This window comes from Hippopotamus amphibius, chromosome 3 (genome assembly GCF_030028045.1).
Source record: "Hippopotamus amphibius kiboko isolate mHipAmp2 chromosome 3, mHipAmp2.hap2, whole genome shotgun sequence".
Classification (NCBI taxonomy): Eukaryota; Metazoa; Chordata; class Mammalia; order Artiodactyla; family Hippopotamidae; genus Hippopotamus; species Hippopotamus amphibius.
Window position 1 is genome coordinate 158,946,929 of NC_080188.1, and position 25,211 is coordinate 158,972,139.

A 25,211-nucleotide genomic window follows, 5' to 3' on the forward strand; every position below is an offset into this window, starting at 1 on the left:
TTGAACAGCTCTGCTCTAAGAGAACCTCAGGGAAGTGTGCTGAAGTAGAGTACTCCTGCAGACATCGCTCAAGTTTTCTTTGTCCAAGAATTCCTTTCTGGGAACCATCTTCCTTCCTCCCCCCATTCATACGTATAGGTCCCATGGGGGCCACTGTATTCGTCTACAGGGGCCACAGAGGTCTTGTCAAGGGTATGCACCCTACCCAAGCTGGGCTAATTTTAGTATCTGGCTTCCTAATTGGTCTGGGGTAGGTTACCTTATTTAAGTAGAGCTAATGACATCCCACATTTTTTGGAATTTATGGACTTGGGGCCCAGAAATTTGGTAGAATCTATGAGCTATAAAGCTTGGCATTTCTCAGGGGTCATGTTTTCCACCAAAGGGATAAAGTTACCCTATGGTGAGCAAGCAAAAAAAAAAAACAAACAAACAAACCAACATGCAGAACAGGTAGAGATAAGGAGCAGAAGATACAGTGATAGTATTCAGGTTCCCAAGATTACTGATACTGAGGCTCAGCTTTATTTCTATACTTACATTGTTATAATTAACTTTCCATTTTGCATAAGCTGGTTCAAGTTAAGTTGCTCTCATTGGAAAAGTTACCAGAATAAATAACTAATATTATAACTGTTTCCATGACGTTATTATTCATGAAAGAAATGCAATATTAATGGTTTTAACCAGATTTTCATTAGATCCTCATATCCAGCTAATCTTCTCAGATAATTGCAACTGCTAATAAAGCTTAAAGTTTAAAAATGTCTTTCTTACTCAAACACTCGAAATCCCTGGATAACACAATTAACACATTAAATTTTCCAAAATGTAATTTTTGGTATAGGTACTTGTTAAGACTCCATTTTTATGCATGCAATATATAATGCTAGAATTAAGCATATATTTAATTATATATACTAGAATAAGTATATATTAGTAGGTAGTACTTTTTCCATTCTTTTATTGGCTTTGGACTTTTTCAATTGACTAGCTTAAATTAAGTAAAGGACGGTTCCAACTTCAAAAATCATTTGTTTCTTAAAAGTATATTGAGAACTTTTGTAACTTGGAACATACTCTTCCATCAAGATAGTATTGCTATTAATAGTGATAGGCTATTTTGGTTGGCACATAAAAACTACTTAACTAATGTAGGTGCAATTACCTTTCACTTTCCCTTTGAGCTGTTCTTTCCACGAGTCACCTTCAGTGCTTTTGATTTCTATTGATGTTTCAGCCACACCACTGGATAATTAAGCGTTGTGCCCTCCTGTAAGTCAAACGATCATTTTAAATAATACGTCTATGAAATATTGAGTTGAAACTTAAAATACCAAAAACATATTTCCATTTCCTAGTCACAAGAAAAGGAGTTACTTTGACTTCTTTTATTTTTCTTTTCTTGTGTCAGCCCCTAACTATCTCTCCACAACACATGATGGGAAAATTGGGTGATTGCTTGAACTACATGTTTGGAAACTATTTTTCAAATAATTCATTAATAAAGAAGAATGAAGAATTTAAAATGAAGCATTTCTTGAACATCCCCTATAATGTAAATGTGTATAGACTAAAGATTACTTAGAGGTATATGGTCAAAATCAGAAAAACGTCATGTCCTTGGGTGGGATGTGTGACTGATAAAATTTAAAACATTTAAATTAGAAACAATTGAAACTCCCTTAGATTAAAAGTATCAAACCCATGGCATACTTTAGAAATAGGAGTATATAAGAAGTTAAATCGCAATTCCAAGTGGCCGCTAAGCAAACTCAGAAACCATATGAGATGTTGGAAAGTTAAGCCATGTGGTATTGTCCAACAGTAATCATAGAAATTTCCCAACTCGTATTTGGAGATCACCTAAAAAAAAAAAAAAAAAAAAAAAGAAGGCAATGTTGATAGAGAGAATTATGCATTCTAATCTGGGGGGAAATGTCATCAATATTGAGTAGCCTTGGCCTAAATTCCCAGATTTGACAAGTTTGAAGCTAATGTTCACCACACACACAAATTCATTTTCTGAGCAAACTGTGATATTAACCTGAGTTATGGGAGCTCCCATAACTTGAACCCATATATATTAACTTGTGTAATTTGTGATGAAATGATGATTTTTTTTCTGGCTTTCAATATGAAATTCTTAAAAAGGCTGAGCAATTGGATTACTCAGAGCCAGCCAGAAACCACAAACCCAGAACTGTGGTTTCAAGTTCAAACCAATGCTTTGGAATTCAATACTGTTTTAAGGGTGGTTCCTTGGAGAAAATATCTTTGGCACTATACATATTTTACCTGAATCTCACAGATATCTATGGTAAACACACACACAGAGCTTTCCTAAAATATAGACATTTTAAAATTTTCTGATAGAACAGCATTCTGTTTGATCTTTCAATAACAACCCTTGCTCGTAGCTAGCTTTTAGCACAGTGCCTGGTTTGATAAATATTCACTGAACTAATGAAAATGGTAAAGAATGTATGTTTATTGAACATAAACTGTGACTGAGAGAGAGATTATATAAATGTAATGAAAGAATTTCTGCTCTAGATTTACAGTCCAATCTCACTTACATAAGTGCAAAATTTTCTTTGTGTCAGTCCCCAATATAGCTATTTTGCACTAGGAGCTAGCATTTTCTCTGCAAGGAGAATCACTAACTCCCTGTTCCTCAATGTTGTTCATGCCATTCATTGTCCAGGTCCTCAAAGTACCAGATGAAGTTGAGAGTTGGGTAAATGTTGACTAGTTCAAGTACCTCAGGTCAGAATTAAGGGGCCAGCTGTTCTGTGTTCAACGCTGACCTGTGACTGTTCATAATGCTCATAGATTTGCCAGTTAAAAGAACTTGCACGTGACTTGCTTTTTCAGGCCCTTTGTCAGAACGTCTGTCTCATCTCTACTTTTGTATGACCTCAAATATGTGTAGACAGATGCCAACGCGTATTTCCGAGGGGAAAACCAAGCTCAGGTTGATGGCCAGCTTTATCAGGAGTCTAAGGGGTGACGTGGACGCGCACACGGGGTGGGTGGGTGGGTGTGTGTGTGTGAGAATGAGAGAGAGAGAAAGCTGCTGTCCCCAGGATCCCTCTCTCTTCTGTGTGCTCTTTGCCAGCTAGCTGTCTCTCACCCCACAGCGGAGATCCGAGGCAAGTATTCGGCTGATTCAGGCAAAGCAAAACAAAAACAAAACAGACCTTCAGACGGCCAAATCTGAGAATCACTGGGTGGGGATCCTTGAGCCCCGTTTTCAACTGAGACCTGTCCATGGTCCTGACCACATCCTTCCCCAACGCCCCTCCCTCATGGATTTCGGCGGCCGAAAGCGAGGGAGGAGTGGACGCCTCCTCGTGTATGCTGGGCCCTGGGAAGCCTCGGGCCGAGCGGGGAGGAGCCGCCCGCACCTGCTCCGCGCGCCTCGGGCTGGTCTTGGGCGCCGAGGCTGGGGCTCTCCGGCCCCGGCACCTGTTTCGAATCCCGACGCGAGGGCTGTGGGGGCGACGGGCTGGGGGGCGGGGCGGCGTCACGTGCCGCGGCGGCGGCGGCGGCGGCGGCAGCCCGGGAAGGTTCCATCTCCTCGGCGCGCTCGCGGCGCTCGGGGCCCCTCCTCCGCCCCGCCCCGCCCCGCCCGCGGCTGCCCTCCAGGCCGCGCCGCCCGGCGACTGCGGGGCCACTGCCGCCCCGCCCCTCCCGCCCGCGGCCCCGGCGCGTCCTCCGCCCGCACGCCCGCTCGCCGCCCCCGCCACGCAGTTGGTGCGGTCCAGGACGAGCACATCATGGCGATTGAAGGTAAGCGGAGGCCGTCCGCGGTTGGTGAGGAGGGGGACGCCCAGGTAGCGGGGGGCTCGGCGGTGCCCGGGACGCCGTGGAGGGGATGGGGCCGGGAGGCGGCTGTGGAGGCGCAGGGGTCCCGAACGCGTGCCGGGAGGCGGGTGGGCGGAGCGGCGCCGCGGGTCCGCCCGACTCTCGCCGGCCCTGGCGGTTTCGTCGGCCGCGGCCCGTGGCCCGGCGCGGGGAGGAGCTGGTCCGGCGGACAGGTACGGTGTCGGGGCCGCTGCCTCCTCCTGGCGGCGCGGAGCGGGGCTCCGGTGCGGCCCTGCAGACCTGGCGGGACCGGCTGGGGGAGCGAGGGACAGCAGGGTGTTACCCCCCTTCCATTGACCTCGCCCCAGCAAACCGTTCTCCCCCAATACCCGCCTTTCTACCGAACTGAGAGGCCAGTTCTGCTGTCCCGGTCCTAACGCTTCTCAGTCCCTACTCTGGAGGGGATGCTGGTCTGCCCTCTCCGTCCATTCCCCTTCTGTGTGCTGTTGTAGGGAACCAGGAAATTCGAAGTGAGGTTAATTTCCTTCTCAAATGTTTTTTCTCCTAACACTCAAAACCGGTTTTTCTCTACGAAAGAGATATAGATACCCCTTTACAACAAACGCACACTCTTAGAATCCTTCATATATATCGGTCCATTAATTGTTATAGTGCCATCAGTACTCATGTTTTTCAAAAAGGAGCTTAATAAATTAAGTTCCTAGGTAAGGTATGTTCTAGTGTTGGCAGTAGAGTGTATTTTTCTTTTCCTCCAAAAACATGTAACTGGAATGAAGTGTCTATATGTTGCTTTGTTTTTGAGGAGGATATTGTGAAAATTAATATAACGTGTTTAGGATTTATGTGAAAGTCTACAGCATCTGTCAACCCCTATCTCACTCTTACCTTAATTCAGACATTGAAAGTAGTTTGTAAAATTTCTCTCTGTGTGCGTGTGTATGCATCTGTACAGATGTGCAAGGCACCTATAGCAATATCATCACTAGCCTAAATTTTATGTTCCTCCTAAATAAGACTTTTCAAAGCACTTCCTATCTTGGTGACCAGTCCCCAGTGGCATACATCTTTGCCGGCTCCAGAATTGCTTTAGTTGTGTGTTTACATTTATTTATCTAGGAGATTGATTACCTATTATATGCAAGGCACACATTCAGACAGTTTCAGATATCTGCTTTAGCTAAAGTGATGCAGGGCACTGGGAATAAGATCTACCAATAATCTTTGATATTCTTGTTATCCAAAGCGGTACTTTGAAACTTTTCCATATTATACTTTTTACTAGAGGTTAAATATCAAGAAACCGAGTACACTGATTTATGTTTCATACTTTATTTTTCCAACCACTTTGTGGTGGAATTTCTTATGACTTGATAAAGATAGAAAGGTTAACGCAGAAGGTGGGGAAGAATTAGCCAGATAGTATCCAGATATGTAGTTTCTTTAAAAAATTTCCAGCTTTCCCCCTTTTCTCAATCAATCCTTCCCTTCTCCCTCCCCTGCCCTCCCCCCAACAGTTAAATGTGATTGATTCCTCTTCTATGTCAGCTGATGACATTTTGCTCTGCCTACTACTCCTCGGATGTTTAAAGAACAAGATTTTCCACATTTTCCTATTCTAGAGATTCTTCTATGCTTGGGATACTCTCAATTCATACTTTCATACTTAAGCATTTGTTTAAGGCGTCATAATATAAAGGTCAGGAATTATGTATTTTCTAGTTTGGCAGGGACACTATGGTTTATACTAGCATTTTGCATAAAGATGTCAGGTGAGTTATGCTGTTTGTCAGATACTACAGCAGATTATTTATACACATCACCCCCATGCTGTGTTATGAAGCAGAAGGCTTTATACTAGAGACATCATAGAATTTTAGGGGCCCAAGGGAGCATCTCAACCCACCTTCCCGAAGTGGTTCTTAAAACATCCAGTGCGTTCATTCACCTGTTAATTCCGTAGTCTTACTGAGCAGTAGCTGTGCTTGGTGTTCTCTGCTAGACTCCCTGGGGGCATAAAGATGAATAAAACCACACTCCTTCCCTCAGGGAGTACATGTTCTAGTGGGGGAGACAGATAATTTTAACCATGCGATTACAATATAGTGTGAACACCAGGAGGTGAATCATCCCTCTTTTGTATAAAAATATTCAATAACAATGAGTTCATTGAACCCATATGACAATGAACATTTGTGCCAGCGTGGAACTAAAACTCTTAGAGTTCATAAGCTCTTTGTTTTGGCCTGAAATCTGCCATTTAGTGACTTCTATCCATCCACTCATCCTACTTCTGCTCTCTAGAGCAATAAAGTAAAAGTTCATTATTCTTTGTGTACACGGCATCACCTCTACCATTTGAAGACAACTTTTGAGCATTTTCTAGACGAAATACTTAACTCTTCCTCTGGGTGGTCTGTAGTTGTATGTTTTAAAGTTTAAAATATGGTAGTGGGGCACTCCATTCCAGATGTTTTGTTAAATAGCATGCATTAAAACTGTTATATCACTCCTTGACTTGTGCATAATCTTATTAATGTGGCTTAATATTAGAATTGCCTTTTTGGAACTTCATGTTGGCTCAGGATGAGGTTGTAATCAACCAGAATCACGATCTCTTTCACCTGGACTACTTTCAAGTCCTATGTCTTCAGTCCTTTGCATGGCTAACCAGTGTTTTGATTTGGAGAACAGATTATTTGTATCTGTTAAGCATACTCTTATTAGCTCTGGCCTAACATTTTAGCCATTTAGTTTAGACTTTTAAGTACTAAGGGTTACTTTTGTTCCCTCCTTTTTTTGTAAAACCCATATTTTACAATACCAGTTAATCGTTTATTTCCTTCTTTTTCAATCAGACAGTTAACTGCTAACCAGGACTTCAGACAAACATAAGATGATGGTGTTACCATTCTGAGCTAATATAATTCCAGTCAGAGGTAAAGAAGTTAGCCCTATCTTAGGTTAAGGTACAATTTTTAAAAAGCAGACTGAAATATTAAGAGTAGTTTACAGATCCTTATTGTTACCCTAGAGGTCTGGTGGGTGATACCAGGTTGGGAATCACTGGTCTAGCCTCTCCTGTCAAGATCTGTAATTGTTATCTGGCATTAACTCTTCTAACGTTGGCCTCTGTCAGCCTGACATTGTTGACTATTTCCTGTATTTTGAAAGTTTTCTCTTCCTCTCTCGATTACTTACTTCTCAGGCTTCTCTTTATCTCCCTGATCTAATGTTCTCTGTTTCCATTCTCAACCCTACCCTATCTACTTCATACACACTGCTGTAACTGTACTCCTCGAATAATGTTAAATTCACTTGTTTATAAATTTGTCTCCCCGGTCTGACTGTAAATGCCTAGAGGATAACATTTATTTGGTTTTTATTCATTAGATTTTGTACAGTATCTGAATATATCCAACACGTTTCTTGAATTGTTATAATGGACTTCTATACATTATCTTAATGGGTTGCATCCCTTGTCCAGATGTATTTGACCAAATATCTGCCATTTAGTAATTTCTATTTATCTACTCATCCTAGTTCTGCTTTCTGGAGCAATAAATTAAAAATACACTATTAATAAATTAGAAGTACACATTCCTGGAGCTGCATATCTTGGATGTCCCTCAGCAATCCAAAATGTTTAGCTTGGGACATTCAAAATGTCCTAAAGTTGTCATCACAGCTACCACATTCAGCCTCCATACTCCCTACTCCATGCAAATTTGCCATCTGAGTAGCATTTTTAAATAACCAGACATCTGAATTAGAAAGCTGGAAACCAACCCTGTCTTATAATCCACTCCCCACATCCTGTTGATCATGCTTACATCTTAAATTAACTTATGATGTTTAGTGCTTATATCTTAGTTCATTACCTTATCTCTCATTAAGAGACTTGTATTAGTTTCCAAACTTGTAATTCCCAGTTTTTCAAACTGTTGCTAGTTATCTTTGTAAACTGCAAATCTGAATTATTTAAAACCTCAAGATAAAGCTAATCTTTAGTGATCTGGCCTACACCTTTCCTTCATTCAGTCCACATTTTTCTGTCTCTTCCATAAGAATATCATAAGACTCCTTGCAGAATACTTTGCTGAAGTAAAAATATTCACCTTTATTGTTAACTTGCTGTATTAACTTTAAGTACTTAATGTCTCTGGGTAGCATTTTTAAAAATTGTGAAAGAGTACATTAGAGAATCTGTGTGTGTGTGTGTGTGTACTCACATTTTATTCAGAATGCATCTTACAGCTTATCACACACACTTTCATATATATTAACTCATTAGTACAATTATGAGATGCTCTTGCAGATTTGTTGTGACTCTTAAGATTTCCAAGACATAATTTGGGCTTTCAAAAGCCATTTGAAATGTGGAATTAAAAAACCCAATACAGGACTTCCCTGGCAGTTCAGTGGTTAAGACTCTGCGCTTCTCCTGCAGGGGGCATGGGTTCCATCCTTGGTTGGGGAACTAAGATCCTGCATGCTGTGAGTCAAAACAAACAAACAAACAAAAACACAAAAAAACCCAAAAAACAACTTAAAGAACCAATTTAAAAAAAATCCAGTACAAACATGTTGTATTATTAGTCTTGAGTGAGAACATCACACTTCTTTCCTGCTTTCCATGCTATTGTTAAAGAGATATCATTACAGTGTATACAGGGGATAATATAATTAGAAAGTCCCACCTGTCAGTCAGTGGCTGAGTAAGGCAATTTATTGAACAGTTTATTTTTGGAAGATTTACAGTTCAGTTTAAGCAGTGATTTTCCTAGAAGAGATCCTTTGGCTTTCAGCAGGAATAAAATTTCTAATATTTCACAGAGATTTAACACATGTTTGTATATTAGGTAAATTTGTTCAGAGACCTCTGCAAAGTACTTTTGAGTAATTTACAGTTTATTTTAGGTTTCTTTTCTAACTCATTAAACAAAATTAGAAAAAATAGGGAACACTAGAGAAATTTTTGTATTAAGAAGCATTTCACTTTTTGATATTTTAAGTAGTATTAGAATGCAACAATGTATGCCAGTGTGGGAAGCAGAGAGAATCACATATTGGCTTATGTATACAATTTGTTGAGTAATACTGTTTGCATTGTTGCTTTCTTTAAAATGATTATACTGTTTGTCTGTAACATGTGTGTAGTAGTATAGTAGATTGTCTTCATGGATTTGACTTTCATTCAGCTGACTTTCATTCTTCCCCCCACTCCCCCAAATCCTCACCTGTTAATATCTTATGTGAACATACATATAGGGATAACATGAGGCTGGTCAAACTACTATAAATAAAAACATTCCAAGCTTTTGAGTAAAATGAATGTTTGCATATTTTGTATGTATATGTAGTAAAATTTTAATTGAAACCTAACAAATTGGAACCCTTGATTTTTCATTTTTTAGAAGGAAGAAATAGTGACAACACAGCAAGCTGTTATTAGGAATTTATTTAAAAACAGACTTCTAGGATCCATATGTGTATTCAGTACAATTTCCAATTTTCACATTTTAAGACTGTTGTTAGAATTGATATTCACAGTAATATTCTGAGTCATCAAAGATAGAGGATTTTAATGAAATATTAAATTATTTCAGTATTCTGAACTAACTAATGCAGAAATGAATATTAGTAGCTTTAAAAAAATGATCTGGTGCAGTAGTGGGGAAAAAAAGGCATTCTCAGTTAAATAGAAAATTAAATTAAGTAGAATACCTTATTGTGAGCATATACCTATTCAAGCTTTTATGATATTAATGAGCTTCTAAAAGTCAAAAACATAATTAACAAAAAAACTGAATTAAAAGTGGTCCAAAGTGGGAAAAATGGTTTACGTTTGTGAACAGTAAATTTACTTTATAAGGTAAAACTTATACCTTTTAGAAAAATTATTGAATAAATTCATAGGAACTTGCATGGATCAAAAGAGAAACTGTATTTACTATGCTGTGCAAACCATGATCTTTCAACTGCACTGTTTTCAATTAGGGACTAAAATTGATATTATTCCTTGAATGACTTAATTAGAGACAAACTAAAAAGTGTCTAGAGATTAGAGACTGTAGTCTAAATGGGTTAAGTTGGCTGGGGGAAGCTGGCAACATTAATAGGAAATATTTAAAGTTTTATGCCTATTATGGAAGTATAGGTAACTGCTGAAGAATTAGCTACAACAGTTTATTAATGTGAGCTAGACATTAATTAAAAGGCAGTGGCTAATGCATATTTTTTGGAGAGAAATCTTTAGATGAGATGGGATTTAAGATATTTCTAAAGTAGTCTCACAGTGTTTGACTTAGAAGAAATTAATAGAACCTGTAAATTGTAGTGATTTAGGCTAATGGTCAAAGTAAACGTGGTAGAAAAAATAAAGTCAATTTTAAAAAGGATTTATTTTAAAGGAACCAGATCTTTGGGTTTAATTGCATTTTTGTATACCTGGGCGTATTTTGATGGGAATATAACATCACTAAATATTTTCCTTCCGTAGACATGTAAAAGTACATGCATACTTTATAATAACTATCCCTTCCCCTCTAAAATGAATTGTTGGTTCCCAGGCACACTTTCATATATAAACACAGAAATGCACATTCATATATAAACACACAAATGCACACATTCACAGCACACGTGTGTGAGCCCACACACATCTATTTTCTGTTGTACCCTGACATATTCCAATTGTAGAGGATTATGCCAGTTTATATTATGCTCCTACATGGGTTTGCCTGAGGGAAAAGATGGTAACTTGGACTACGCTTGTCATTTTCTATCTATTTCTCATTTCCATGTTCCTGAGATGATTATTTCAAGAACAATGCTAGTATTATCACCAAAAATAGTTTTGAGAAATTCACTTTTATTTAAATTACCTTTAAGGATTAGAAAACAATTTCATAATTTTCATAAAAATGAAGAAATATCAGTGTTTACTTTCTCACTCTGTTAAACTTAGTGTTGCGATTACTTTTTTCTGACAATTAATTAGTGACCCTGGGCAACATTACTTAACCTCTAGTGCCTTGGTTTGTTTATCTATAATGAACTAGGCAAATTTATTTCTGAATTTTAGTCTTTTTATATTCAGTCATTTTAATGTGATTTCCAAGTCTTTATTATTATTATGTCTTTGAAGTAAATTTGGTGTGTGAAAAATTATATTTATACAAGAGTTCACTTTGGGGATGACTGTTCATTTTAGTGGAAAACATCTCTTTCTAAAGAGATTGACTGATTGATTACTTCAAATAATCATTCCTTCAAATTGGTTCAGCCATTACAGAAAACAATAATGGAGATTCCTCAGAAAATTACAAATAAAACTACCATATGATCCAGCAATCCCACTCCTGGGTAAATATCCAAGGGGAGTGAAAACAGTATATCAAAGAAATATATGCACTGCCATGTTTTCACAATAGCCAATATATGGAAACAATGTGTCTGTCAACAGATGAATGGATGAAGAAGATTTGAGATAAACACACACACACATGCACACACACACGTATAAGTATACATACAATGGGATATTATTTAGCTATGGGTAAGAAGGAAATCCTTCCATTTGTGACAACAAGAATGGACCTTGAGGGCATTATGCCAAGTCAGATAAAGACAAATATATGATAACACATGTAGATTCTGAAAAAACTGAACTCATAAAATAAAAACAGAGAATAGGTGGTTATCAGGGATGGGAGGGTGGGGGAAATGGCGAGATGTTGTGTAAGTGCAGCTCACAACCAGTGGATCAATAAGTCCTGGAGATCTGATGCACAGCATAGTGCAGTAATGTATTTTAACTTCAAAGTTGCTAAGAGACTAGATCTTAATTGTTCCCACCGCAAAAAAGAGAAGATAATCATGCGACATGATAGAGGTATTAGCTCACACTAAAGTGGAAATCTTTCTACAATATGTGAGAGTATCAGATCAACACTTTGTATACCTTAATCTTAAACAGTGTTGTATGGCAATTTATCTCAAAAATAAATTAAAAAATAATTATTCCCCTACATATTGGATATACATACTTGGTTATCACCATGATGTACACTTTAAATATCTTAACATTTTGTATGTCAGTTATACCTCAAAAAGCCGAAATTTAAAAAGTCAGTAATCATTCTCAGGACTTCCCTGGTGGTCCAGTGGTTGGGACTTTGCTTTCCAATGCAGGGGGTGTGGGTTCCATCCCTGGTCAGGGAGCTAGGATTCCCACATGCCTCTTGGCCAAAAAACCAAAACATAAAACAGAAGCAATATTGTAACAGATTCAATAAAGACTTTAAAAGTGGTCCACATAAAAAAAAGTCTTTAAAAAAATCATTCCCCTTGTGCATTTTACTCTTAAAAGCAGTAAACCACTTTTGGATTACCACCGTATCTAAGTCAAGATATGCCTACTGTGACTTGCCGTTTGCTTACAGATTTGACGTTTCTCTTGTAAACTTTTCATTTACTTTTAGAAGTTTTTAAAAAAGGCATAACATTTGTACAAGCTCACTGTATCTCATACTGAAGCAGTATTTAAGACTTTAGATTCCCAAACATGAACATTAAAAATATACATTTAACCTATGCAATGCGTATTTTTTTCTTATACTCTTTCTGGTCTTAGGAAGGATTGAGGCTAAAAAGAATATTGATTTTAGTGTTTGATAATGTAATACAGTTTACTTAACTTTTTGTGTTTCTTCTTTTGTACTTTTAAAAGTAAATTTTTATTTCCCTGAATGTTACTTGATTGTCTGGCATTTATCTATAATATTCCTTTTTATTTCAGTAATAATAGTGATTGCTCGAGTTACATGTGTACATCAGTGAAATGTTAATTGGTTAGAATTTTCAGTACAAATATCAAGAATAGTAGAGCTCAATATCACTTGCTCTTCCTAGTTATGTGATTTTTGTGCATACTTGGGCAAATGTAATTGTCAATTGACTATAAATTTAAAATATGGTAATTATTTGACTTAACTTTTTATTTATAAAATTCTTTCATTTGATATAGATAAATCGAATACTTTTAAAAATGGGAGTTAGGTTTCATTGTCATTTGCAGTTTTGAGAAAAGTCTTAGACTATAATAGCTTTTGTTGTTATTGTTAATACTAAGCCTTGTAAAAATGATGCAGTTATATATTGAAGATTAGATGTGTAGCATAAAACTTAACGAATTTATATTACATATGCGGGAAGTCTGGTTTCAGTTACAGGCTTTAAAAAGTGTAGGCTTGTTACATGAATTAAGTACATAACTCTAAGTTGTAAGTGTTACCTTCTGGAGAATAGGTCTTAATGAGTATATAAGAACTATTTCTAAGTAGCCTATGAAAACATCAGTGATGGTGTCAGTATGCATTATAGTTATGTTGTTATTGCATGGCTCTTCTAAACTTCTTGGAAGTGGTTTCTTCTTATAATTTGGTATATATTCCCCTTCCTGCCATTTGACTAGTTTCTCATTTTTAAAGATAAGGTAGTATGTAGGTATAGTTCATTCTACCCCTTCAGCAGATGATCATTGATTACTCATTGGTAATATTCCAATTGATAAGGTCTCACTGTGTTTATACAGAGGTTTGTTGAATAATAGTTCTTTTATAATCATAACTTTATGTTAAGTGTTTCTGGCTAAGTCTGTCTTCCCAATAACACTGATTAGTCTGTATTGTTGATAATAAAGAAGCAATGGCATTGTTACAGCCACGTTAGAATGTAGCTCTAACCTACTTTAGTGATAGAAATATTCTGTTTTCTAGTTTCTTAGCTTGCTTCCTGGATGACCTACTTTTTTTCAGTGGATATCATGGTTTTTATTTCTCATGTTATTGCTGTAAGATATTTCTGTTTCTTGTAACTTAACTGTTCATAATAAGCTTCTATAATGAGATAAGATGATGAAATTATTTAATATTTTTATTACATAAAGTTTAAACATTTTCAGCATAATTATAAGGTTATACATGTGTAGAACACTACAGAATTTTATTCAGCTTATATTATTTAAGGTAGTGGCACTATGTTTCAGAGTGAAGAAACGCTATTTTTATGGTAACTAATAAATAATATTACTCATGATAACTAATGTAATTTTTGATAATAATGATTAAGATAAAGTAATTTTTTGGTTAAATTTGTTAATTTTATCATACTATTTATAAAATTTGTCTTACAGATTTATAAGTGGGTAGCTGGAGAATGGAGAAAGGATCACAATATGAGTATATGTAATAAAATATAAATAGTGCCTTTACAGAGTTGACCCTTCCATAATAACTTACCTGTATATATTAAGGCTCAGATACAGAAGTGGGTCCTTCCTTGCAGTGTTTCCTTCTACGTGTTGTAAAGAGGTGCTTAAGAAATGGTGCTATGATTTCTGCTCTTGAGAAGCTTGCCATTTAAAATAACATACTTGAATGAAACTTCCTTATTCCAAGACTTTATAAGATCTTAATTTATTGATTCAGGAAGATTCTGCATATCAGGTTATCATATTCATATAGTTAAGTTTAAAGAGAAGAATCAGGAAACGTGTTTTCTGAGACCATTTCTAGAAGCTAATTTAAAACAGTTCTTTGTAACAGTCAAACTCAGGTTATGACCTGTTTTTAATTTCTAACAAAAATTTTCTTAACAGGTGGAGAAAGAACCTGTGGAGTACATGAACTTATCTGTATTAGAAAAGGTGAGTCAGTACTCTGCATGGATATTTAAATACAAAATGAACACTTCACAGTGTATGATACATTTTAGTACAATGGCAGATAATTTGGATTTACAAAGTATAAAATGTAATAAATGTTAGTGTGTGTTATTTGTGTTGTAGACTTAACTGTTCATAAAGTGCATATTGCTTATTATGTGGTTATTGAGAGTTGTTACTTTATATTTGGTTTTCATGGGCTGATAAAGCCTGGTTTCTAGCATATTGGTTATCAGACGTGGTGAAGAGGCAAAGAATGGAGGGTTTGATTTTTGTTCCCTTTCAGAATCTGGAATCTGAGTGCATGCTGATCTCCCATTGACTTCTGTTCTATTACTGTACCCCATCAGAGAGATGTGAGGAGTTGGTTGACATTCAAATCGGGAACATGTCCAAAGACCACAACATCTTTTGACACCAACAACTGTCAATGCTTCCTTAGAAGGAGCCACCTGACAACTGGGTGGTTGAACAAGGTGGCCCCAGGAAAGGTAATTCAGTTATTAGGTGGGAGGCAAGGAATCAAGTATTCTCTAGATTTGGAAGAATCAGGAGAACCTTGGGAGGCCCCATACTCATTGGAAGTCACACCTGTGAAAGGATGTGAAGACAGGGGAGGTCAGGGGAAGAAATCTTCATAAATGTACTACTCTTTTCTCTTTTTAAACTTGGGGACTTTCTTTTTCTTACGTCTTTCTTGAAAACTGAGTTGGCCCTCCTGAGTCTGGCCAACTAGCACCACTAGCTGCCCTGATATTTCACCCCAAGGAGGTTTGAGGCAGTGTCAGCATTTGTGGAATGTGGGTATGATTGGTGTACTGGGGAAATGTCAGCATTCGTTTAGGAAGTCTTCAACAGGTCTGAAGAGCCTCAGCTTCTTTAGAGTTGAATAAGAGGTTTTAATTCTTCTTTAGGTGAATTTGGCATAATCACACTAGTTTATCTATGTGCCACTGCCTTTGATTGCTGTTCATTTAAAAATAGTCTGCTTGTTTTATTAAAGTATGATTCATCTGTATGTCGGGTACCACAAAGGAGAAAATTGAAGTCAGTTCCCTGATATCTCAAACTTAGGCTTGTGGAGATGGGAGAGAGGGGGGACAAATTATACGTTGCTTTCTTCCCCTGTGTAAACATTTTTAGTCTTCAACTATAAGATACTAATCCAGATTTAGTCAAAATGTTTTAAATAATTTTATAGTTACTACCTTGTCCCAGGAAAACTTTTTAAAACACAGAATTTATTTGGACAGGAAAAGACACTGTACAAATCAGTTGGAATCAAAAACTATAAAACTCTGGTCATATGAAGAAAGAATCAAGACAGGAAGAGAGATAGCTAGAGGGGAGGAAAATAAAATGTGTAGAGGGCTTTTCATGGCTTCGAGGGGAACAGAGAGCTCCAATGGAGAAGATAGTGTAGGTAGTGATAGATGATGATCTGAACACCTTTTTATTATGGCTCTTCTCGCTGTTCTTTCTTGCTATCTCCATTGCTATTCAGGTGGTGCTCAGACCATGCCTTGCCCAGATTTCTTTATATTAGTCCAGCTTTTTCACTTCTTCCAATTTCCTAAAGAATTTAAAATCTGTGATTAAAATTTAAAAAATTTATCACAGTGCAGCCATGCCATGGAAAAGTTTCTGAATCTCTGTGTATCCCCTTGGCATTCAGTACCATGTCCTCTTCTAGTGGATGGTCCATAAGTATTTGAATACTTTAAAAATCAATACTCAGAGCTAAAGCTTTTGCATTTTATTTTTTATTGAAAAAAAAAATTTTTTTGGCCGTGCCTCGAGGCTTGCAGGATCTTGGTTCCTCGACTAGGGAGCAGACCGGTGCCCCCTGCAGTGGAAGCACAGAATCTTAACCGCTGGACCACCAGGGATGTCCCTAAAGCTTTTGCATTTTAAACTGGACTTTCATAGAGTAGAGCTATGAAGGTTATATCAAGTGAAATAATTGTAATTAGCATCAATGATTCTGGTAAGGTGAAATCTCTAATATTATGTTCAATTTGTTTTTACCTGTTTGGCTGTTCTTCTCTGCTTTGCTGGCTTCTCTCCTCTGTCAGACCTGTAAATACTGAAATGTACCAGAGTTTGGTGCTGGGTTTGCTTCATTTTTCCATCTATTCTTTCTGTTTAATTTTATTTGGTTCTGTTGTTTTAAATGTCATACAAATTTATAAATCTGGCTCTGAGCTGTCCTTGAGCTCCCTGCTCTTATATCAGACTGCTTGATATTTCTATCTGGATGTCTGTTAGAATAAAAACTTGGCGTGTCTAAAATGCAGATCTGGATTTTCTCACATGAATCTATACCTTCCTCAATCTTCTTCATCTTAGCTAATAAACAGAAGTCTACCCAGTTGCTCAAGTCCCAACTTAAGAATCATCCATATTTGTCTCTTTCTTTTGTCTTCTGCATTTAATTTATTATTATCAGCAAGTTCTGTCAATTCTACCTTCAAAGTATATTTTGAATCTATCCTCTTTTTTCCTTCCTACTGTTATCATCGTAGTCAGGGTCCTTATCTTCTCTTGCCTACACTACTGTAATGGCTTTCTAACAGGTTCCCTTACTTCCACTGTTATCTCATAGTACATATCAATGATCCTTTTAAATGTAAACCAGGTCATATCACTTTGCTGGTTGGAATTCTTTTGTGGATTCCTGCTATATCTAGAATAAAATCAAAGTGCCTTACACTGATCTACAAAGCCTTACATTATAACATCCACTCTCATCATGTAAATCATCAAAATGTCATCTAAATACCCTCAACTCAGAAGTCACATCATCTGAATCATTTACATCAGGTATGGTTGCAACACTGGATATAATCCATCCTGGTTCAGAATTCCTCTCCCTCTGTAGACATGTGAAACTAGCAAATATGTTACCCGTTCTTCATAAGCAGTGATGGAACAGGATAACAGTTATATACATTTCCACCCCAAAGGTGGGAAAATGGAGAGAAGAGAGGTGCCAAGCAGTTTTGAAATCCAATTGGGAAAAATATATTAAGTTTCAACACCTGGAAATAATACTCCATGGCTCTTGGCCCTGAGGTCTGAGGCTCCACTCTCAGGGTTTAAGACTGTACCCTTAGAGTCATCCTTGCTTTTTCAGGAAAGGTAGTGTATATTTGCCCCTGAGTGTTTTTATCAGCCTGTTTCCTGTCTGTAGAATTTTGGTCTGTCTGTCTTCTTTCATTTTGTCTTCTCTTGTCCCTTTCAGTGTAAGGTGGTTGTGTTCTGCTGGTATAACAGTCTCAGGAAAGATTCTCATGAGTCTTCTCTGTGTGTCATGGGGGTTCCTTCCATCAGTCAAGACGCCCCTCCCTGGGTCTTTCTTGGATGATTCCATCTTTGTTTTGGTTTCCACTGGGATGGCTGAGGAGATCCATGAGTCATGTCTAATCTCTTCAGAGAACACTTTGTGTCACTGAACATTGTGACCTTTTGTTCATTTTGAGGCATTAGCAAAAGGTTATCTAGTCATACCTTGGCTTTGTCTTCCAAGCACTTTCTTAACATTGAATCCCTGATTTTAGCATAATTTACAATCTGGATAGGGTGAGGATTTTCCAAATCATCAAGTACTGGTTCCTTTTTACTTAACAATTCCCTCACTTTATCTTGTTCCTCTCAAACTTAACCTTAATCAGCATGAAGAAACCAGGCTCACCTTCAGCACTTTGCTTGGAAATCTCCTCAGCTAAATATCCAAGTTCGTTGTTTACAAGTTCTACTTTCCCTATAATTGTAGGACACAATTTAGCCAAGCTTTCTATAACAAGAACCTCCTTTCCTCCAGTTTCCAAAAACATGTTCTCATGTTCTTCACTTCCTTCTGAGCTCTTACCAGTAGCACCTTTGAAATCGTGCACCGCAGATTGGGACTTGAACCCACATGCCGGGACTCAAACCCAGCCTATACCCAGATTGGGACTTGAACCCATGTGGCTGAGACTCAAACCCTGCCAAAACCCAAGATCTTCCAACTAAGATCACACACCTGATTTCAGAACTTAATGAAGCTCAGGTTCTTGATGTCTCATCACAGAAAGAATTCAGAGAGAGACGAAGTGATAGGTAAGAAGTTTATTTAGAGATTGATTTGGTGAGAAAGGCACCAGGGTGTGGGTGTTGTCAGTGTTTGTAAGGGTGGATAATTTCATAGGCTAATGAGAGGGCGGAGTATTCCAGAATTGGGCCACCGCCCACTTTTGGATCCTCAAGGTCAGCCTTGAAACTGTCCTGGAAGTGGACTTGTCCGCCATCTTGGACCCATTTAAGTCTAATCAGTTTAGGTTGTGTCCTCAGGCCATGTCATCCCTTCAAAGGTTGTGCCCTCCCCCTTCCCTCCTGTTTCAGCTTAAACATTTATATCTCTCCCAGTGGTCTGTTTATGACTATTTAGGTATTCTAGATCTAATACAATATGAATTTTCTCTCCTGTGCTCCTCATTTTCTTCTGAGTCCTCAGTACCAGAGTCATTTACATCCATATTTCTACGAAAAGTCTGTTCAAGGCAATTTAGGATTTTTCTATTGTGACCGTCAAAATTCTCAAACTTCTTCCCATTACTTAATTCCAATGCTACTTCCTTATTGTTAGGTGTTTGTTAGTTACAGTGGCATCCCACTTTCAGGTACTACAATCTATATTAGTTTTCTGCAATTGCTATAATAATTTGCCACAACTTTTGGTGGCTAAAACAACACAAATTTATTCTCTTACAGTTCTGGATGGGAAAAGTCCAAAACAGTTTCACAGGGCTGAGGGCAAGCTTTCCTTCTGGAGGCTTGAGGGGAGAATGTTTCTTACCCTTTCTTTCCCATCTTGGGGCCACCTGCATTTCTTGGCTTGTGGTTCCTTCCTCCATTTTGAAGCATATCACTTTGAACTCTGCTTCTACTGATTCATGTAATGTCCTCCCCCCCCCCCCGGCCCCTGCCCAGATCTTTGAATGACTGATTCCTCTAGTTCTTTCCTTTTCAGTCACATATTCCCTACTGGCATATCTTAAGTGCCCCCTCATCCTTTTTTATTCTTAGTCTCAATGATATCAGCCTACTTATTTAATAACATCTATCTTAATTGGCAGTTATCACTTAAATAGTTATTAACTTTGGGGGGGAGAAGCTATATGTCTCCCTCATTAAGATAAAAGCTCTAAGAGGTCATTAGTGTTGACTGACTTGTTCACTGCTATATCCCCAGTGCCTGGGAGAGCATAGGACATATGATAGATGCAGAATAAATGCGTTGGGAGTTAATAAATGAATGATTGAAATGGATTTGGTTGAATTGATCCTAAATAATTTAATCTGATGCCTACTAATTAGTTAGAAGGCATTTATTGAATACTTAAAATCTATGCAAACACAGTTCTAAATGTAATGACTGGTTAAAGAAAAAGGGATTTCTTTTTTTCAGCAATGTTTTGAACTTGGTAATATAAAAATTTCTTCTATAAAACACCTAAAACTGCTAGAGAAAATATAGCAAACATACTTTTAAATGTGTTTTTGAGCCCACAGAAAAGTTAGGGAGCCCTCAGCATTTAATGGTATAGAGGATCACGGGCTTCCTAGGTGGCTCAGTGGTTAAGAATCTGCCTGCCAATGCAGGGGACATGGGTTCCATCCCTGCTCCAGGAAGATCCCACATGCCGCGGAGCAACTAAGCCCGTGTGCCACAACTATTGAGCCTGCGCTTTAGAGCCCGTGAGCCACAACTGTTGAGTCCATGTGCCGCAACTAACTGAAGCCCACACGCCTAGAGTCTGTGCTCTGCAACAAGAGAAGCCATGGCAATGAGGAGCCCACGCACCACAATGAAGAGCAGCCCCCGCTCACCTCAACTAAAAGAAAGCCCGCGCACAGCAAAAAAGACGCAACACAGCCAATAAAATAAATAAAGTAATTAATTAAAAAATAGTATAAAGGATCATTAGGGAAATGCAAATAAAAACCACATTGAGATGCCATTTCATCCCCACTAGGATGGCTAAAATAAAAAAGACAGTAAAGTTGATGAATATGTGGAGAAATTGGTACCTCGTGCATTACTGGTGGGATTGTAAAATGGTGCAGCCACTTTGGAAAACAGTTTGGCAGTTCCTCAAAAAGTTGCACAGAGTTACCAGGTAATCCAGAAATTTTATTTCTAGGTACATACCCAAGAAAATTGAAAACATGTTTACACAAAAGCCTGTATAGTAATATTCGTAGTGTTATTATTCATAGTAATCAAACAGTAGAAGCAGCCTAAATGTCCATGAACTGATGAATGGACACACAAATGTGGTTTATCCATATAATGGAATATTATTCAGCACTAAAAAGGAATGAGTTATTGATTCATGCTATAGCATGGATAAACCTTGAAAATATTATAAGTAAAAGAAGATAGACATAAAATATGTATGATTCTATTCATATGAATCACATATTGTATGATTCAGTTTATATGAAGTGTCCAGAATAGGCAAATCCGAAGAGACAGAAAGTAGATTAGTGATTGCAAGGGGCTGGGGGAAAGAGGGAATGTGAGTGAGTACTGATGTGTACGGAGGTTCTTTTTGGAGTGATGAAAATGTTCTGAAATTAGACAGTAGTAATGGTTGCACAGCTCTATGAATATACTAAAAACCACTGAATTATACACTTTAAAAGGATATAATTTATGGTATGTGAACTTTTATCTCAATAAAGTTGTTACTAAAGAATAGCAGGAACTGAAAACTAGAGCTGTAGATACATTTTAGTGGCTTCTCACATGGTGGTCTTAGATCTAACAGGTAAGGTAGATGATGTGTCACTTTTTACTGATCTAATCTTAGAAGTAGGCACATGGTACCACCTCTTCCATGTTGGCATAAGCAGCTACAAGCCTGCCAACATTCAAGAGGAGGAGACATAGGCCCCACTTCTTAATGGGAGTAGTGCCAAAGAATTTTGGGCCATTTTTTAAAAAAGCAAAAACCTTATATGTTTAAGTTAGAAGAGAATGAAAACTTATGAGAACAGCATTCAGTGCATAAAGTTAAAGCTACCTCATAAGTGCAGAGAAAGTTGAAAGAAGGAAAGACTAAGGATAAAAGAAAATTAATGAAATAGAAACAGAGATACAATAAAAAGATCAACAGAGCCAAAATGCTAGTACTTTTTTTAGCTTTTAATAATTTATTTTCTTATTTTTACATTCTTTTTTAAAATAATCTTTTCCATTATGGTTTATCACAGGATATTGAATATAGTTCCCTGTGCTGTACATTAAGACCTTGTTGTTGCATTCTAAATGTAATAGTTTACATCTACCAACCCCAAACTCCCCATCCATCCTTCTCACCTCCTCCCCCTTGGCAACCACAAGTCTGTTCTCTATGAGTCTGTTTCTGTTTTGTAGATAGATTCATTTGTGCTATATTTTAGAGTCCAGATAATAAGTGATATCATGTAGTATTTGTTTTTCTCTTTCTGACTTACTTCACTTAGTATGATAATCTCTAGGTGCACCCGTGTTACTACAAATGGCATTATTTTGTTCTTTTTTATGGCTGAGTAGTATTCCATTGTATATATGTACCACATCTTCTTTATCCATTCATCCAGTGGTCGTTTAGGTCGTTTCCATGTTTTGGCTATTGTGAACAGTGCTGATGTGAACATAGGGGTGCATGTATCTTTTTGAGTTATAGTTTTGTCCAGGTATATTCCCAGGAGTGGGATTGCTGGATCATATGATAATTCTGTTTTTACTTTTCTGGGGAACTTCCATACTGTTTTCCATAGTGGCTGTACCAACTTAGATTCCCACCAGCAGTATAGGAGGGCTCCCTTTTCTGCATCCCCTCATTTGTAGACTTTTTGATGCTAGCCATTCTGACAGGTGTGAGTTGATACCACATTGTGGTTTTGATTTGCATCTCTTTAATAATTAACAGTGTTGAGCATCTTTTCATATGCCTGCTGGCCATCTGTATGTCTTTGGAGAAATGTGTGTGAAGTTCTCCTACCCATTTTTCAATTGGGTTATTTGTTTTTTTGGTGTTGAGTTGTAGGAGTTGTTTGTATATTTTGGAGATTAAGCCGTTGTCTGTTGTATCATTTACAAATCTTTTCTCCTATACTGTAGATTGTCTTTTTTTTTTTTTTTATGGTTTCCTTTGCTGTGCAAAAGCTTGTAAGTTTGATTAGGTCCCATTTATTTATTTTTGTTTTTATTTTTATTGCCTTGGGAGACTGACCTAAGAAAACATTGGTACACAAAATGCTAGTATTTTGAAAAGACTTATGAGATAGAAATATCTCTAGCATTGTTAATTAGGACAGTCAGACAGAAGCAACATGTAAATAATATTAAGCTTGTAAGAGGGGATATAATTGCAGTTACAAGTTAGCTTTCAAAAATCCTAAAAGTATTAATGACTTTTTTTTTAATTTTATAAATTTATTTATTTATTTGTTGTCTGTGTTGGGTCTTTGTTGCTGCACGCGGGCTTTCTCTAGTTGCAGAGAGCGGGGGCTACTCTTTGTTGTGGTGTGCGGGCTCCTCGTTGCGGTGGCTTCTCTTGTTGCGGAGCACAGGCTCTAGGTGCATGGGCTTCAGTAGTTGCGGCACATGGGCTCAATAGTTGTGGCTCACAGACTCTAAAGCACAGGCTCAGTAGTTGTGGCGCATGGGCTTAGTTGCTCCGTGGTATGTGGGATCTTCCTGGAACAGGGATCAAACCCATGTCCCCTGCATTGGCAGGCAGATTCTCAACCACTGCACCACCACTGCACCACCTAGGAAGCCTGTATTAATGACTTTTTGATAGCAAATTTCAAGTCATATAGGAAATGGACAATTTCAGAGAAGAATATAATTTAAACTCATAGAAAAGTTGAATTAATCACTAATGATTTTTTCGGGTAACTACTTTCCAGCCTTCAAAGAAAAAAGGAATCCAGTCTTACAAAAACTCTTTCAGAGACTAAGAAAAATGGAACATTATCCCAAATTACTTCATGAGACTAGAATATAACCTCAATACTCATTCAGACTAGTATAGTGTGAAAGAGGAAAATGCATGCTAATCTTACATAGAAATATGAATATAAGAATTGGCAAGCCAAATCCAGCAATGTTTTGAGGAAAAAACCATACAGATGTACAATAAGTTGGTTCATCTCAAAATGTTGCGTGGAAACCTATTGATATAGTTTACCATGTTAATCATATGAGCACCTCAATAGAAGCAGAACAAGCATTTGACAAAATTTATTGCTTATTTATAATAAAAGCTGTTAAACTAGGAATAGAAAGAAGCCTCTTTAACCTAATAAAGGATGTCTGTCAAAAATAGATAATAAACTAAATATTAAAAGTGAAACATTAGAAGCGTGAATGTTGCTGTTCAGCATCATACCAGAGATCTTAGCCAGTATGGTGAACCACGATGAAGGAACAGAAAGTGTAAGATTAAAAATGAAGGGATGGGGAGGGTGGGGGGGACTCCGGGGGGGGGAGTCAAGGGGGGGGGGAGCCGAGGGAGGGAGGGAATACGGGGGTATGTGTATAAAAATAGATGATTGAACTTGGTGTACCCCAAAAAATAATAAAAAAAAAAAGAAGGAAAAAAAAAATGAAGGGATGATGCTAATATTATTCACAAGTGTGATGTTGATAATCAGTGTAGGAAACCCAAGAGACTCAATACAAGATCACTATATAAAAATCAGTTACATTCCTGTATAATAGGCAACAAACAGTTAGAAAATGCAATAAAAGAAGATCTCTTTTAGAGTATTATGAAATACGTAAATACCCAGGAACAAAATGAACAAAAGTTGTATATGGCTTTTATGCAGAAAATTAAAAAGGTTTATATACAGACTTAAAAGAAGACATGTAAATGAAGAGGTAAATAATTTTTATGGGTAGAAATATGCAGTATGTTTAAATTGGCAGCACTCCCCAAATTAATCTGTGAATTCAATGCAATTCTAGTCTAAATCCCATCAGGAATTTTCAGGGAGTGGAGAAGTTAATTCTTAAATGTAAATGGTAGAGCAAATAGCCAAGAAGAACTAAGTTAGCTTTCAAGTGAGGAACATGGGTATGTGGAGGGTATGTATTAACATGATATTTATTTGGTTGCTTTCTCAGAGACCAAGTGGCTAAAGAAGAAAGGTTTACTTGTCTCTTGAAGAAGAGTCCAAGCTGATAGGCAGGATGGAATTAGGCGATTCTGCTTAATGAGTTCCTTCTGTCTTGCTTTGATGTCCTTTAAGATGTTGTTTTCCTTGGCATGTTTGGTTTGAAATTAGCATGTCTACAGTCCAATCCCCAGAAAGGGAGGGGAGAAGTAGCTCTTTTTAAGGATGTGATCCAGGAGTTAAAACACATAATTTTTACTTACATGTAAGTGGCAAGAACTTAGTCACATGGTCATATCTAGATGCAAGGGAAGCTTAGCATAGTTCTGCCAGAGCAGAACAAGCAAAATCCAGAGGTCGATTCCATAACTAAAAGGAGAGAGAGAATGGGTATTGGAGGCAGTTAGCCATCTCTGCTTCAGGGATTTGTTCTGCTGATATCCAGAGCTGGTTGTAAAGTTATTGTAATTAAAATAGTATGGAATTGGCCCAGATG

General features: G+C 37.6%; 1 protein-coding gene across 1 annotated transcript in view; it reads left to right on the top strand.

The window, feature by feature from the left end:
• The first annotated feature begins 3,681 nt into the window (after window positions 1-3,681).
• SYT14 (synaptotagmin 14) overlaps window positions 3,682-25,211 on the top strand; it is a 220,460-nt gene continuing 198,930 nt past the window's right edge. Inside the window, exons 1-2 of the mRNA XM_057727815.1 lie at window positions 3,682-3,795; window positions 14,492-14,539. Coding sequence (XP_057583798.1) covers window positions 3,783-3,795; window positions 14,492-14,539 — 61 coding nt within the window. The 5' untranslated portion in view covers window positions 3,682-3,782. The remainder of the gene's footprint in view (window positions 3,796-14,491; window positions 14,540-25,211) is intronic.